General features: G+C 40.1%; 2 protein-coding genes across 2 annotated transcripts; one reads left to right on the plus strand and one right to left on the minus strand.

Annotated features, from left to right (window-relative positions):
• Positions 1 to 239: 239 nt before the first annotated feature.
• On the minus strand, positions 240 to 1,625 carry GCK72_005068 (uncharacterized protein; the record flags this gene model as incomplete). Its single annotated transcript, XM_003117265.2, has 3 exons — positions 240 to 1,058; positions 1,105 to 1,233; positions 1,281 to 1,625. The coding sequence occupies 3 exons, from the start codon at positions 1,623 to 1,625 to the stop codon at positions 240 to 242; spliced, it is 1,293 nt and encodes a 430-aa protein (XP_003117313.2).
• A 2,450-nt stretch (positions 1,626 to 4,075) lies between these two features.
• GCK72_005069 (uncharacterized protein) lies at positions 4,076 to 4,427 on the plus strand (the record flags this gene model as incomplete). The annotated part of the gene is made up of 2 exons (XM_003116957.2): positions 4,076 to 4,219; positions 4,296 to 4,427. 2 exons carry the CDS (start codon positions 4,076 to 4,078, stop codon positions 4,425 to 4,427), a joined length of 276 nt encoding a protein of 91 aa, XP_003117005.1.
• Between the last annotated feature and the right edge of the window lie 12,376 nt (positions 4,428 to 16,803).

Consider the following 16,803-nt stretch of genomic DNA (forward strand, 5'->3'; position numbering starts at 1 on the left):
TATTCATTTCTTGTGTTATGAAGTTTTCTACAAAAAAGCTTATTAGAAGTGATTGATATTTCATAAAACAAAATTCACAATGGATGATAATCGTCGATAAATAACAGTAAAACCAAAAAATGATCAATAATAATTGTTGAGATGTGTAAGAGATCCATAACAATGTGATGTGAAGTCGATTATCTGAAAATTGTTTGATAGAATAATTTCAAATTTTGATCTAACTCACCTCTTTTTTCCTATTTTTCCTCCTTCTTCTGCTTCTTTTTATGTGTTTTTCTCTCCACTTCCTTTCGAATATCTTCAATAGTTCTTGGTCTCAAACGGTAAAGTCCTCGTTGTTTCCAATTATCTTCTCTCAAATCCACTAATTTCATGAATTTGAATAGATTCTTACTCGATAAAACGTGCTCTTCTTTCTTAATTTGTTTGAACAAATCCGTCAAGAATACGTGTTTGTAGTCGGAATCTAGACGCTTTCCGACAAATTCCAACAGATGTAGTCCGTAAAAAACTTCTTGCTGATTGACATTTCCCTTTATTATCCCTCTCCGTTGGTTCTCATTCAGTCTTCTCGGTGCAATTGATTTCAGCGTTTCACGGATATACACTCGAACTTGTAGTTTGTCCAACAGATAGTAGAAATAGAGATACCCTATACAAGTCATCAATCCGAATCGTTTCTCTTTGAACTTTTGATTTTCAACTAGTTTCATTTTCTCCCGTTTTTCCAAATCTGGCTCTCTGTTGATGCTCGAAATTATTTTTGGATCCACTTTTTTCGCATGGAAATTCTCTTCGATTCGGGTTAAAATACTATCCTTCAAAAGTGATTTCTTGGTTAATAACATCTCCTGAGCCGCCTTTGCTTGACAAATTTGTACATAAAGATCACAATAAATTGGATCGGCAAACGCTTTTTTCAAAACAATTTCGACAACTTCAGTCAGCAATTTGTTTTTGGAAGAGATATCGTAGGATAGGAATTCATCGATGAACAATCGTTTGGTAGTTGGTGTCACTTTGTTGAGAAGTGCTCGCACGTTCTGACATGTATCCTGTAATATATGATACTTTATGTTATTTATTAGAAAATAATCTCACTCTCAAAGTTGCTTCCTCATCCGAAACACTCTCAAGCATTTTCTGCCGAGATGGTTTCCATGCGTTTCGAGATGAAGGCGGTAGCTGGATCGTTTCATCACCAATATTATCATCTTTCTGCGTTGTCTGCTATAAATTCTCGATCTACATCTAGTGTCTACCCTTTTCAAACTCACCTTTCCCTGTTGACCAGATTTAATAATCTTTCTCTTTTTGAGATAAAAACGAGTGTATTGAATTGTCGGTTTCTTCTCACCATAGAGGTTTAATCCCAATTTTTTGATCACTTCTGGAGTCAATGGACATGGATCCCTCTTGAAAATCTTTTGAATCTCTCGACTCGCCACCATGAATTCTCTCCCATAGAATCCATCGGTTTCTCCAGAATCCGTGAGTTGTTGAAGACGTTGTTCCAATTGTTCTCCTCGATGAAATTCCGATTTGTAGAAAAGTTCTTCGATAGTTGGTTCGATTATTGGTTCGATTGGTTCCCTACTCTCCGGTTCGTTTATATTCCCCATTGATCTGCAGAATAAGAAATCTCTGATGAGCAATTAGAATAAAGGGAGCAAGAACATTTTCAGCTTTTATTTTTCGTTTTCTCTCTTTAGAGTTGTTCTTTTTTCAAAATTTGTTTTCTCAAGTGGAAATTATGAGAATCATTCGAGAACACGTGTTCTCTATGGGAAAACAGAAAAAAAGAAGCAAAAAGTGGTTTCTCGAAAGCTGCTAGAAACTAGTAATTTTGGAAAACGACTGCGTAAAATAACTCTGAGCAACATTTTCCTACAGTAACCGTTTTCAACAACGCGGAGCCAATAAAACCAAGAACAAAAAGCAAGATTTCATAACATATTCCTTGAGATTTAAAAACGCAAAAAAACATATTCAGAATCAATAAAAAAAGGAAGGAGAATGACACTCTACGCCCTCTCGTGTCTCCATGGTGTCTCATAGCTCCAGCTACATTTTGACCTACTAACAAGGGAGAGCTCCCTCGAAGTGTTCTAACATCCAAAAAAGAGGGGAGCGGCGGCAGATGTCATGGAGGCATGGAGTGCGGAGTGCGGAGTAATAAATCGGAAAATGGTAACACATGCAGATGTTACACAGAAAACAAGTGCGTCGGGTCGAAACAAAAAACATCTCGAGACTGGGGGGAATTCGAAAAAGAGACGTTTCGAAGTTTTGAAACCAGAAAAAGGCAAATTTGAGGGAAGAAAAGTGTCAAAAATACGGGAAGGAATTGTTTAGAGTTTCTAATTATATTGAAAGTTTCACAATTTGAAATTTGGAAAAAAACCGGCTCAGAAATAGTTTTCGGACATGAAATTGTTCAGTTAAAAAAACTATTCGGAATCTCGTTTAGCATGTTTCGAATTTCTGTTGATTTTCCGGATTTCCAGATTTTTAGATATCTGTTTTGTGAAATGCGAAGATTTGGATTTCCAAATGTCTACTTATCCAAATTTCAGAATTTTCTGATATCTGTTTTTCCGGATTTCCAAATTTCTCTTCGTCCAGATTTGTAGATGTTTGTTTCATGAGACTTGAGATTTTTGGTTACCCCGACGGCTCTGTCTCTGGATTTCCAAATGTCTGTTTGTCCAGATTTTCTAATTTTCGGATACCAGTTTGTCCCGATGTCCAGATTTCTGTCTGTTTGAGTTTTCAGAATCCCAGAGGTCTGTTATTACAGATCATCCTATTTCTCTCTCTCCAGGTATCTCGGATTCTGCTCGATTCTTAATTTTCTGGATTTTCAGAATCTTTTGTGATTTGTATTCTGCACTAGTCACCACCTCACAATCCAGAATCTGTCTAGAGGGAATAACAAGAAACCCCACTCCCAAAAATCCCTCCTCTTCCCCTCCCCTTTTCTTCCATTGTCTTCATTTCTTTTTCTCATTCTTCCATGAAAAAATAAATAAAAAGGTAGTAATATTCAACTCCGCCCATCCAGTCCCGTCTCTTCCACTCTTCTTCTTCTTCTTCTTTTTCTCCATCTAAAAATTCAGATGATGTGACCATTAGAGCGTGAAATCCACCCGCCCCCATCACCTCCCTTCACCCCAAGAACATATTCTTCTTCTCCATCTTTTTTACTCAAAAAGACATTCTCTCTCTCTTTCTAAAAAATAAAGGTTTTCAGACTTTCCCTTCTCCACCAATTCATGCTTGCCATTGCCAAAGAGCCCATTGTTGAAAAATATTGTTTCTTCACGTAAGTTTCTTTCTGTTTTTTCCTTTTTCTCTGGTCTGTGAGGTTCTGAAAATAGACTGGTTGATCTGGTCAGTTGTTCAGAAAATCTAGACATCTGGAATCAATTCCACGTGGCGGTTCCAATTTCAAAATTTGAATAAAACCATATTTCTAGTAAGAGCGAGCCGTGGGGGATTCTGAAACCGTTATCAGATTCTTCAAGCTCTGAGAATTTTTATCTAAAACTTTAAATCGGAACTACATATTCACTTTTGTTTTTCCCATTTTTTCACCGTTTTTGAATTCAATTCACCAGAATTCATCCGACCAAAATTTGTATTTCTTCGTACTCCTTTGTAGTGAGAAAAATATAAAAATAGAGTCCGAATTCTGGCGTCCTCAAAAGTGGAATTCATAATCCTGGTGGTTTTCAGAACCCCAAATTTTGAAATTTCTGAGAATTGAGTCGGTTGATGTTATCTCATGTTGAAATGACCACTTTTTTCAAATCAAACATTCAAAAAGTCAAATTGAAATCATGACACATTACAACTTTTTGGGTATCTGTAAAAATTCGTTCAAAACTGTTCAGGTCCTCTAACTTCCTTTTGATCCTCTAAACTAGAAGACAGCAGAATTTTGTTTCCTCATCCTAAAATAAAGTCCATCTTGACACATTTTCCCCTCTCTATCATCTTTCAGTGATGAATCACTAATATATCTTCATTTATCTTCTCTTCCTCACCCCAATTTCTCTCGATTTCCAGAATGACTCTATCCCCTGAAACACTTCTTGTCGTGTTGGCAATTGCAATGTGTTCCCTCCTTCTCCTCTTCTCAATTGCAGTTGTTATCGTATTCCATTGCTGTAAAGTTGAATCACTTCACAATCTACCTCACGCTGTTTTGGAAGTAAGATATTTTCATGAATGATACATCATAATCTTAAATTCATTCATCAGAATAAAAACCTAAAAGTCTATTTCAGAGAACTCGACACTCTGTAAACTGGGCACGTCATTCGGTTTTCAGTCATTCTCAATGCGATGATTTTGACGAGGAAATGTGCGGAGATACACTTCATCGACAGTTTCTACAGCCTCCTCCGACAGCGGTGTGATATAAAATGAGCGGTTTTGGTTGATAATTTCTTGTGAGACAATGAGGTAATATCAAACTGAAATCCGCCTTTAAATTGTCTTCTTTCATCTCGTGTTAGAAATTGATACGGTCACTTCTATTTGGTATTATTTAGTTTTGTTCACTTCCCACCCGTTTCTTTGTATTTTGTTCTTCAATTTCTTATTTTACATCTCTTTTCCCCAAGTTACAAATCTGCTAATAATATTAATTATTCATCATAAATAACCACTTTACAAGTGATGAAATTCAATACATACAAGAAGTTAAATACAGCTGAAAACCACAACGAAATGCCGATTGCAATTGGGAAATTAGACGATTCAAGCGTAGGCTGGCGGTGGGAGATATTGGGGTTGGTACTGGCGGTTCTTGTGATTCTCTGGCTGTTTCCAAGCGGTGCCGACTGGGGCGGCGTTGTACGTGGGAACGTTTGAGGAGCCCATGATCTGCACGTTGTATCCCTGGAAATCAAAATTGAACCATTATTTTGAGGCATGATCGAGTATAAGAAAATATTCAATTTAGAACACATTCTGGAATTAATTTTATGGGCAAAAGTTGAAAATAAAGCTGTTATGATCTGAAAACGGAAACCGAGGAGATTCAGAATCTGTTTCCAAAACGCTCTTAATTTCAAATAGAACATGACTTGAAGACTAGTGTATTCTAGTTTCGAATTCTGGCAATTTCAGAGTTTCAACAATTCCAGTTTTCCCAAAAATTCTAATTAATGTACGAGTTCTAGTCAGAATTGAACCAGCCAACCCAAGAGTTTTGACTATTCTCCAACTCACCTTATTCGTCTGGAATGCTCTTGGTTGTCCGTATCCATCCTCTCCATTCTCTTGTTCTTCTCCATTCCCCATTGGCGAGAAAGCGGAGAGTTGATCATTGGAGTAACCGAAATGAATGGCTTTACCAATTTTATTCGTCTTTGAAGCGTATTGTCTACTGGAATATTGTCCAGCTGGGATGACGTTAACGTCTTCACTATCATCTGAAGTTCCGGCGACACTCACATCACCATCATGTTTATAGGTGGCTTGATTTATGGTGTCAGGGTAGTTAATAGTCTTGGGAACTACTTCTGCAAAGGAAATTAAAATTAGAAACAAGAGATTTTATAGATACTGTAGATACCAGAGTTCGCAGCAGAGTTGTAAGATTGTCGTGGTGCAGCTGCTGGGAATGATCTATGATGTTGAACTGACACTTGAGTTGGTGCCTGAGTTGGTGGATCCGTATAAACTGGAGCTTGCTCGGTGGTGGTAGTCGTTTCTGGTCGTTGCTCTACAGTATCCACTGGCTGTTGTTCAGAATATTCTGGCTCTGGATTGATGTCTTCCGATCTCTGCCGTCCTGGTTTGTCTTCTGACTGACAATGAGAACACGATCCTTTCCGTCCGTCACTTCCAGATGGTCCAGGAGGTCCTGGTGGTCCGCGTGCTCCACGAGAACCGCGTTCTCCTTGAACTCCTCGTGCTCCGGCGATTCCTTCTAGACCTGGGCGACCGTCTCTGGAAAATTGGTTTTGGAATAGAAGTTTTAAAAAGTAGATTAGGAGAAAAAGTGGAAAGTCAACAACGTTATCTAGACAAGAATTGCTGATTAACACTTTTGAGAAGGTAATACAAAAGTCAATACTATTGACAAAATATGTTATCAGAAAGATCGACAGAAAACACGCTTAATTGATAAATCCTGTTGGCGCACCTTTGGCGCGATGAAGGTCATTAGATCACCTGTATCACTGATGTTGATTCTGGTTTTTTGGGTCAAGGTTGTTAGTCATGAAAACTTGATAACATCTATCCAAAACTAGTTAGAGAATGAATCAGAGTTGTGGTGGAAATGGAGAAGTTTTGAAATCAAAAAGGTCGCTTCACCAAAGTCACAGAGAAAATTTATTCTGATGGAGCGCGGTTGTGTTAAAAAAGAAAAGATGATACAGTCCAAAACTTGGAAAAAAGAAATAATATTATTATCAGACAGTTTTTAAAATTTCAAACGGAATTTCAGAACCTGTCAACGAAATTGCCTGACACACTTTTATGGTCAAGTAGAATGTAAATTAACCACAGTGATTCCTGATAAGACGGGAGACTCAACGGAATCAATATTGTTATCACTCAACAAAGAAACTTTCTGTGGAAAACACCAAAAACCAACCACTATACAAACGCACACTCCCCCAATTTTCTCCCGGCCAGCTGGACTGGAGGCCGGTGGCCGGTGGCAACTAAACCATTAAAAGAACAAAAAACAATAGTTGATGATGCTGATGATATTATGATGGCTCTCACTGACAATTTCAACGAACACAAAGGAAGAGAGAGACTCGTGAGATTGGTGAGCACTCTCTTTCCGTAACAAACCGGCTTCTCTCTTTTTCCGAGAAGAAAACAAAAGAGTGGACTTTGCAAAAACAAACATGAACGGATAATATCGGAGAGAGAGAGAAGTCTCTCTTCTCATATGTTTCATCGCGGGAAGGGATAGTGGTCCCGTCAGGTCATTAGGGGATCACTCTCAAAGATTAGTTTTTACTTTTTTCACATTTTGTGTGGGGACTACATGTCGAAATAGAATGTTGTGGGTGTGGGAGAGCAAGTGGAAAAATAAACATTTCGAAAGTTCAAAGAGGCAATCGGAAAAAAGAATAAGAAGAGAGTCTGGGGCGCGTTCGGCGCGGCACCCGAGTTGAGAATAATTTGAATAGTCGCATCTACATATTAGCACGGCTTTCGGTGGAGCGCAGTTGTAAGAACTGTGCCGAGCTAATACAAGAGAAAAATATCTTTTTAAAACTGACACGATCAGAGAAATTTTTCTGATAACTAAATCGAATGACTCGTCCTCATCACCCAGAATGAAACTTTTGTTTAACGTTTTTTCAAAATAGGCAAACATCTAACAGAAAACCAAAAACGCAAGTTGACAACTAGACTAAACATAAATTTCGTGGTAGTCCTTTGTACTCGCAGTGAACAAAAAAACAGGCGAATTACTAGAAAAACATGTCCACCAACCAGTTCTGAATTACCTATCCAAAGATTACAAGTTCACGAAAAAACCGAATTGTTCAAATTCAAAGAAACCTCACACAAAAACAGGTCAAAGTCAATTCGGAAAAGATGGCACAGTTAAGCCAACAAACTATTTTTTTCCCTTTGTTAGTTTTAGTCTTTGAACGTTTTTAAAAAGGAGTAACCAACAAAGAGGAAATGCAAACGAAAAAGGAAGAAATGCATTTGAAATCTAAGAACTCTCTGACAGAGCAGAGAATGCTGCATGAAATTCTAAACCGTGAGAATTAAATGTTGTTTTTGCAGATTTTGTAAAAGAAAAAAGTGTATTTTTATTGGAGAAACCCTGAAAAAAGAAAAAGACTAACCTTCCAGTATGACCTCCTTTTCCTCTTGGTCCAACTTTTCCTGGCCGTCCTGGTTGTCCTTGTGGTGCTCCATTCAACACTTTTCCTGGATCTCCCTGTGGTCCCTGCATTCCCAATTCTCCTGGAGGTCCTCTGACTCCTGGAGGTCCTGGTGGTCCCATTCGTCCAGGAATTCCATTCTTTCCGGCTGTTCCTGCATTTCCAGCAGTTCCACGTGGTCCCTTACGTCCTGGATGTCCTGGTGGACCTGGTGGAGCAACTGGACACTTCTGACAGGCGGGCTCATTATGAGCTTCTGATGCCACGTATTTTCCATTGCGTCCGTTTCTTCCGTTCAATCCAATTATTCCAGGAGATCCAGGAGTTCCATCGGATCCCTTTGGTCCTGTGGGACCAGGTTTTCCTTGTTGACAACTACAACCTGGAAAGAAAAGAAGCATATATGGACATCCGGACAGACAGACACACTTACATTTTCCCATTGGAATCGACGGAACATCGCGTCCATAAGATCTCTTTCCTCGCACGCTTTCTTGTGAAAGTTGTTTCCAGATGTCAGAACTGTCTTGCTGAAAATCATTTGATTTTTTAATTCGTAAAATATTGGGACAGTGTTACATGACAATTTCTCAAATCAGTCAACATTTCAGAGTTAATCCGTTGAACTTTCATGAAGAAAAGTGGGAGAAGAGTGATGGTTGCTAAGAAGGTGAAAGTGGAGATCACGGTCGAAACGACCAGAATCGATTGTTGAGATTGAGGAAGTAACATCCTGTAAAAATTAGAATTTTCAGAGATTTTTAGATAATCAAGAGTCGAGCAACAAGATGTTTGAGTCGAGCAATAAGATGACTTGATATTTGGTATCTTAAAATAGTCGGCAAAACCACTTTGGCAAGCAATAACTCTTGAAATAAAATTTGCACACAAAAGTGGTCGCCTACAAAAATGAATGAAAATTAGATCCCTGGCACAATTTTTGGCATATGCCATTTTTCATCTTGAAATCTCCATTAAGTTATCAATAGAGCTTGTATGTTCCAATACGAAATCCGATTAAAAATCAGCGAAAAATCAATCCAAAATCGTATACATCTCCTTTCGGAAGTGTTCGAATGGAACAGAACAACAATAATACATTTGCATATCTCCTCATATCTCCGATGTGTTGTCCTTGAAGAGTGCGTCATTGTATATTCCGATATATTCATTTGATAAGAAATTGTATATGTTCAATCAATTCAATAATTTTTATTCGAGAAGAAAAACAAGAACCAAATAAGTTTTGGGCACACAAAAGAAGGCAAAGAAAGACACGTATGTGGAAGGGGGGGATTGCAAAGAAAAAGAGGGATTCGGGATTTCGAGGATTCACTCGGGAGGCGGAATGAATAATTATTATTAGAAATAAGAATAGTTAAGAATGAAAAGTTGGGATGGGATGGGATGACAAATTGATTTGTGATACCCGCTCAACCTAGTTGAAAGACCTCATCAGTTAATAAATAAGTTACTAGAAACATTAGTTATTGAGACTCGGAAATATTAGGTGGAATTAGAAAAAAACAATTATTAAATGGAAAATAAATTAATAATTTAGAAGAGAGTAAACTATGAGAATGGCAATACGGTTTTTGAGAGATATTGAGCAAAACTGACGAATGTTGGAATGGGTTGGAGTTCCACGTGGTTCGCTGAAAATTTGGAAATGGAATTGAGAGAAATTTTAATGGAAGTTTGAGCATCAAATCAAACAACTATATAGATAGAGAAGTTATCTAACTTATATTGCAAGCCTGTCTGTAATTCTGTTTGTCATTATGTATTTTTGATATTTTAAATTTACAGACCACATTTCTGTTTGACCCACAGTCTAATTTCCTTAAATACTACCCCCAAAACTCACTATTCAGAAGTCCAAACGCGTGGTAGACATAATACAAGAAATCGAATATCAACTTGTGAGCTGAATGAGACTCCAAATGAGAGAAGCATGAAGACAACACTCCATCGACAATGAGACTTCCCTCGACTGTCATTGGAGAGTAGATTCCGACATTTGTCATTCTGCCGATCTGAAATTCAGTGATGTTGGAACTTGATCTTTTATTTTAACTTTGTTTCAACTTACTCTAACAATCTCATCAGCCATCACATTTCCAAATTCATCAATCGAAAGAACGCATTCTCCCTTCTTCGCCTTCTCAGCATACTTTGATTCTCTCATTGCTGCATCAATGCCATCTGGAGTCGAGGTGTACTCCTCTACTTGACTGCATTCAGCAACTGGCAACAAGTGTCTTCCAGTCAACGACAACTTCTTTCCACTCTTTGTAAAGATCATAACAAAGTTGGTTCTGGTCTTTGGCTCTCTGTGATAGAACATCTCAACTCTTTCGTATTTCAGCACATTTCCAGCTGATGGAACAAGCACATAGTCTCCAATTTGCAACTCATCCATTCTCTTCTGTCCGGTTACGGTAGTCACAAGACTGTCAGCTGAGAAACAATTGGATCTTCCACCTCCTCCACCTCCAGTGGCTCCAGCAGCATCGGCTTGGACAGCTGCAGCTGGGTCAGCAGCAGCAGTATCAGCAGCCACCGCAGATGTTCCTGTAGATCCAGTTCCAGTTGTTCCAGTTCCGGTGGCTGCTGTTCCAGTTCCGGTGGAAGCTGTTCCAGTCGAGGCAGTTCCTGTTCCAGATGTTCCGGTAGCAGTAGTACCGGAGGTTCCGGTGGTTCCTGAGCCAGCGGTTCCAGAAGTTCCCGACGTGTCAGCGGCTGCGGCATTTGAAGATGCTCCCGATGTTCCAGACGTTCCTGAAGTTCCTGAAGATACTGATGTTGTTCCTGGGACAGCAGCTTCAGCATTCTGCTTCCTCTTCAATGTCTTTGGAGTCAACGCGTCTTCATCTCTGAAATATTACGAATTGAATAAATATTGAGATCCCTTTTCAACTAACGATTTGGCCGCTGCCTTATCAGCTGTCTCATTAGGAAGCTTCGCAAGAAGTTCTTGAAGTTTCGATCCAGTCAATGGCTTGGTTCCCACCTCTACATCAGTGACATCAACATCATCGTCATCACTGAAAACAATAGTTATTATAGAAGTCAAAAAGGAAATTCAAGACTCACTCTCCACCCTTTCCTTTTCCATTTTTGCCACCATTGGCTCCGTTTCCTCCAGCTCCTGCTCCAACTCCTGCTCCAGTGCCGGCCTTAGCTCCACCAGCTCCTCCATCTTTCTTGCCACCTGCGCCTGCTCCAGCTCCTCCAGCACCTCCAGCATTTTTATCCTTGTCACCAGCTCCCTTTCCTTTTCCTGCGTCCTTGCCGTTTCCAGCACCAGCTCCGTCTTTTCCAGCTCCAGCGCCAGCCTTGTCCTTGCCGTCTCCTTTACCAGCTCCCTTTCCATTATCCTTTCCGGCTCCAGCTCCTCCAGCTCCTCCATTCTTGTCTTTTCCATTTCCATCCTTATCTCCTTTTCCTTTTCCTTTTCCTTTTCCGTCTCCTTTTCCGTCTCCATTTCCATCGCCGGATCCAGATCCCTTTCCTTTTCCATCCTTGTCGCCTTTGCCGCCTCCTTTTCCTTTTCCACCAGCTCCTCCTGCTCCTCCATCTCCAGTTCCTGATCCATTTGGTCCCTTTCCATCGCCATCTCCGTCTCCAGTTTCCCGTGCTCCAGTACCATTTCCATCTCCTCCGTTCGGTCCCTTCGATCCGCCGTTTCCATTGCCATCTCCATCTCCGGTGACACCATTTCCGTTTCCATTTCCATCTTTGTCTCCATTACCGGTACCATTTCCATTACCGTCTCCATTGTCCTTGCCATTTCCGTTTCCATTTACATCTCCATTATCTTTCCCGGCTCCTCCAGCTCCTTCAGCTCCATCTCCATCTCCCTTTCCTTTTCCACCCGGACCATTCTCATCCTTCTCTAACAAATCATTGTCATCGGGTGAGTGAATATTGATCTTGATATTTCCCTTTCCATCTCCATCTCCTCCTTTTCCTCCTTTTCCATCTCCATCAGTCTCATTCGATCCACCGTTTCCAGCTCCTCCATCCTCATCATCTCCATCTCCATCATCCCATTCACCAGCTGGTTTCTTGTTTCCTCCGGGTCCCTTGTCTTTTCCGGATCCTTTTCCAGATCCTTTGCCACTCGATCCCTTGCCAGATCCCTTTCCATTGTCGTCTCCATCTCCATCTCCTCCATTATTTCCATTATCATCATCATCACCTCCATCATCTCCACCATTCTTTCCCTTTCCTTTGCCTTTTCCTTTTCCATGATCCTTGCCATCCTTGTCTCCATCGTCTCCAGAATCTCCGTGACCTCCTCTATAGCCTCCTTTGCCTCCAGCACCTCCGTTTCCTCCATCAGCACCTCCAGCTCCTCCATTTCCATTCGTAGATGCTCCGGTTCCAGCAGTAGACACTCCTCCGTTCACTCCATTCACTGTCACATTCGCATTTGCAACAGCCACAGCGTTTCCTCCAGCCTTTCCAGCTCCATCAGTATGCACTGTGATGTTGATGTTTCCATGGGTTCCAGCTCCGGCGCCAGCTCCAGCTCCAGCTTCTCCATCGGCTCCAGCCTTTCCTGCTCCTGCTCCGGCTCCTGATCCAGCTCCGTCACCATTAGATGCTCCGGAAGATCCAGAAACTTCTCTATTCAGCTGACTGTCTGTCTTCTCCGACGAGCCTCCATCGAACGAGTTATTATTATTTCCATTGGATTCCACATGAATATTAATATTATTCTTATCAGATCCAGCAGCTCCAGTGGCACCTCCAGCACCTGCTCCAGCCTTCTCTCCAATCGGCATTCGAGTACGGATTCTGTCAGCACTTCCACTTTCAGCAGCAGCCTTATTGAAAGCATGACGAGCCCATGTGCTCCAGGAGGATGAACTCCATGAGCTCCATGAGATTGCCTTCCATTCGCTCTCTTCGGCTCCCTAAATTTAATTGAATCAATCTGTCAATATATCCATGTATCCTGATGTCCTCTTAGCCGTTATTCCCTTCTAAATCATACCTCATTATCGTTGGCGACCTTATCGTATGAAGTACATCTCGGCCGACAGATGGTCACTCGGTATCCTTCCCTGCAACATTCCGATGAAAGTGACAATTCAAGGGGGGCAAAAGCGAAAACGTCGTCCCCTTTCCCCTCTCTACTCCCCTTATCCATTTGAAAGATGAGACACTTACAGGCGACGTTCGATTCCTTTGACGAGAAGAGTGGGTGGCGATTTATTTTTGAGAAGGAAAAGACGAAGACGATAGCCGGTCACACCGTCAAACTGTTCGGGTATCTCAGCTGGGTTCTGCAATTTACATTTCAATTTTGTGCCTCGAGTGGGAGAGGGAATGACATGAAATGACACATTGAAGCTAACCGGAATGACATATGGTGGGATTTGAACTTCATCGGATCAAAGTACTAACTACTCATGAGATGGCTGGGGCGCCTCTGACGCGTAACCTACTCACCTTTAAAACGGCGTATGGAGTATCCTCAGCAGGTGCTGGATCCACCTTCTTTCCATTCGACGAACCGTCCGGAAGTTCATAAATAAAACAATCATTTCCTATATGAGTAGGAATTGAATGATGGGATCGAGGGTTGAACAAGTTACAGCAGGTGTGCTCTACTCTGGAAATGAGAAAGATTGAATTTCAGCGACAAAAAATGAGCACAATCTCTGAAATCTACCGAAAAAAAAAACTCACGGGGCAGTAGATCCCTTCTGATTGACATGTGCCACAAAGTTGAGTTTTCCACCACACTGTGGTTGAAGCTCATCGTAATCGCATTTCAATTTTTGGTAACCACACAAATCGAGTCGTTGACAATGCATTCGGATGGTGTCATTTCCAAAAGATTGTACTACTAGGACCTGTAAATTCAAATTTCCACATTTCAGATAAAAGGATCTCTCGTACCTGATCATTGTGACATTTGTAGTTCAAACTCTCAACCGTATGCCAAAAACTGGATAGTAGGAGAATTGGCAGGATGGCACAAAGCCGCCGCATCTGGAAAAAACGAGGGATAGAGTGAAGATCAAGATAAGGAAAAGTGAGAAGCGTCGGGAAGAAGAGAAAGCGAAAAAAGGGAAAGGAAACGGTTCAGGAGGTCAAAATGATAGTTGGAAAATATCAGATTTTGAAGAAAAAAAAGAGGAAATTTGGGAACTGGAAATTAGAAGACACATGGCTGATCTGGTGCGCTGGAAATTAAAAGTATGTATTTGTGACAAGTATGGATTGGGAGTACTGTAACGTGAAATTTCGCATGTAGAGAGAATTCGTTATGAGATCAAAAGTGTGCACTGCTTAGATCTTACGACAAGTTTCAGACATATAGAGCTACAGTAACCCAAATTGAAAAAATGTTTACAATGTACAAGAATATAGAAATAATAATCAGTTGAACAGAAATAGAGAGGCAATCACAAAAAAGATTAGCATTAAAAACTCGGAATTCAAAAGATCACAAAACCATTACCCAAAAAAAGCCAGACGAAAGATAAATTCAACCCGAAAAAATATGGAAAGTGGTCAGTAAGTAGCCAGTGCGTGCGTGTTTCTGTGTGATAAAAGGAAACGCCCCGCTAGAAAAGAAGAGACAAGAAGCCATCTCTTTTCGGGAAAAGAGACAAGCTTATCCAGTTTATAACATACAGCAAAACGAAAAGAATAGAAAGAACATGTTCGGTATTCTGAAGAGAGGAGAGACCGAGAAGAGAAGAAATGACACAAGGCATTCTCGGGAATAAGAATTAAAGGTACTTGACAACGAGTGGATAAGAGTACTTCCCTCTTCTCGAATCGTGAAGTTTTTGGAAGAAAATCCAAAGAAATCTGGAGACGTTCTGGAGGGATTACATAAAAAAACACTTTTTGAGTGTTCTGTGATTTGGAAAAGTGTCTGGTTTTTTGTGAGAAACTTGTCTGGCGAAAGAAAAAAACACAAATATGATCTGGTTTTGGTCAGAAGTCAAACAGCAGATTCAGGCGGAGCGTTAGGGGTTTCGGACAAACAGACACACAGATGGACACGTGAGGGAAGGGACATTTGGACATTTGGACACATAGATAAAAAGACAAAATCCGAGGGATGAAATTTATTAGAAATCGAAGAAGGCAGACATCTGGATATACAGATCAAGGAAGAAATGGAGTGTTGGATAATGTGACAATAAGACCAAATCCAGTATATGAAAAATCTGAATATGCGGACATCAGGATAGACAGAAATCAGGACAAACGGCTCAACTACAAAAAATATGGAAAATCGTAAAGCCTTGATACCAGATGTTTTAATGAAGAACGACAGTAAAATAGGCCAACAAACACCGGGATACACAGTTTTACAGATTTCTCAACACGCATGCAGACTATCGGACAAACCGACACATAAACAGATGTGAGACTAGGAAAAATCTTGAAATTCCGATAACTAGGAGTTGACTTTCAAATTGATAATATGTTAGGAACTCGAAAACTGACGGGAACAATGATGAAAGCTGAATTTATAACATTCCTAAACAACAAATCATTATCACCCAGACACCGAAACAATCAGAATCAATAAATCAACGGTGTTTAATGATTGTTTTAAATAAATAAATAATACGTTCGTTTTCTCATTCAATTTGATAACAAAACTGGATAAAAGGGCTTAACTCCTCATCATTTCTCTGACTCATCTCTTTTCCAAAAAACAGGAATTCGTTCTCTTCGGCTCTCTTCGTTTCAAGTTTCTTCCTCTTGTCCATTCTTCTAAAAAAGGGAATTGATGACTCTATTAAAATCGTGATCATCCATTTTCATAATCCATAACCATTATTTTGACGTGTTTATGGAGTCGTCTCGGAGAAAAAGAACACGACATCATGTTGAATTGGGCGCGCATTTCTCGAGAAGTAAGGAGAACAAAAAAGGGAAAAGAAGATGAAAAAGAAGAAGAAGGAAAAGCTGAATTCTTTTTGATACTGGTGAACAGATAAGCGTTAATGGATAAAAGATAACCGATCAACTGGTGGAGAAGAGAGAAAATGAGAAGAAGGATACATCCAGAAGAATCAAAAACCTAATGACAGGGGGGAGATGAAGAAACTAGATACATGTTGGTAGGAAGTAGCTCGATGCTAGTGGAATGATGTCAGGGAGTGTCACCGGTCAGTTTCAGAAAAAGAAATGCTCAAAAAGGTTGAGATGAGTTGGACTTCGAAAATGCGGAATCGAAAATGCGGAAATCTTTGTAAACGGTGGAGAGTACGAATTCAGAAAAGTGGCAAAGGTACGCCAGACTATCCCGGATATTTCATAATATTGCATCGAGTGGAGACAGATGCTGTGATATATTGGAAGAAGTGAAGATCATTAGAAAAATCTTTCAAGAAAAAGCAGCATATTCATAAGAAAGCGTCTCAGGCACGCCAGCCTGGACTATGTGAACTACGTCTGTCTGTGTGTCGGTATATTAGACAGTGCCGTGCAAAAGTATACTAGCAAATTACGTATCGACAAAGTAATTTCTCCCTCAAATCGACAAATTTCAGTGCAAAAAAAAAGCGATTTTTGAGCTGTCGTCTAAAAATGACCATAAATCTTTAGGGAATATCCGTACAAAAAAGTTGTCAACTACAAAAATGAAGTTCTACTTTTAATCTGCACGATTAATTAAAAATCTACTTGGTGGGGCAATCAGTATTACCATGACACACTCTCAAAGTTGAACAATTTCAACTGAAAACGGTCAAAGTTCGTATACTTTTTCACGGCACTGTATGTCCAAATTCCCGAAGCTCTGTAAATTATTGATATTCCAAACTGAGGTTAACAGATTAATAAACAAGCATACAAAAAAACAGCAATACAGGCCTCTTCTCGACTGAAATAACTAAAACTCAGAATCTTAAAGCGTCGACGGTACGCCAGC

The sequence above is a fragment of the Caenorhabditis remanei genome, chromosome II (assembly GCF_010183535.1).
Source record: "Caenorhabditis remanei strain PX506 chromosome II, whole genome shotgun sequence".
NCBI lineage: Eukaryota > Metazoa > Nematoda > Chromadorea > Rhabditida > Rhabditidae > Caenorhabditis > Caenorhabditis remanei.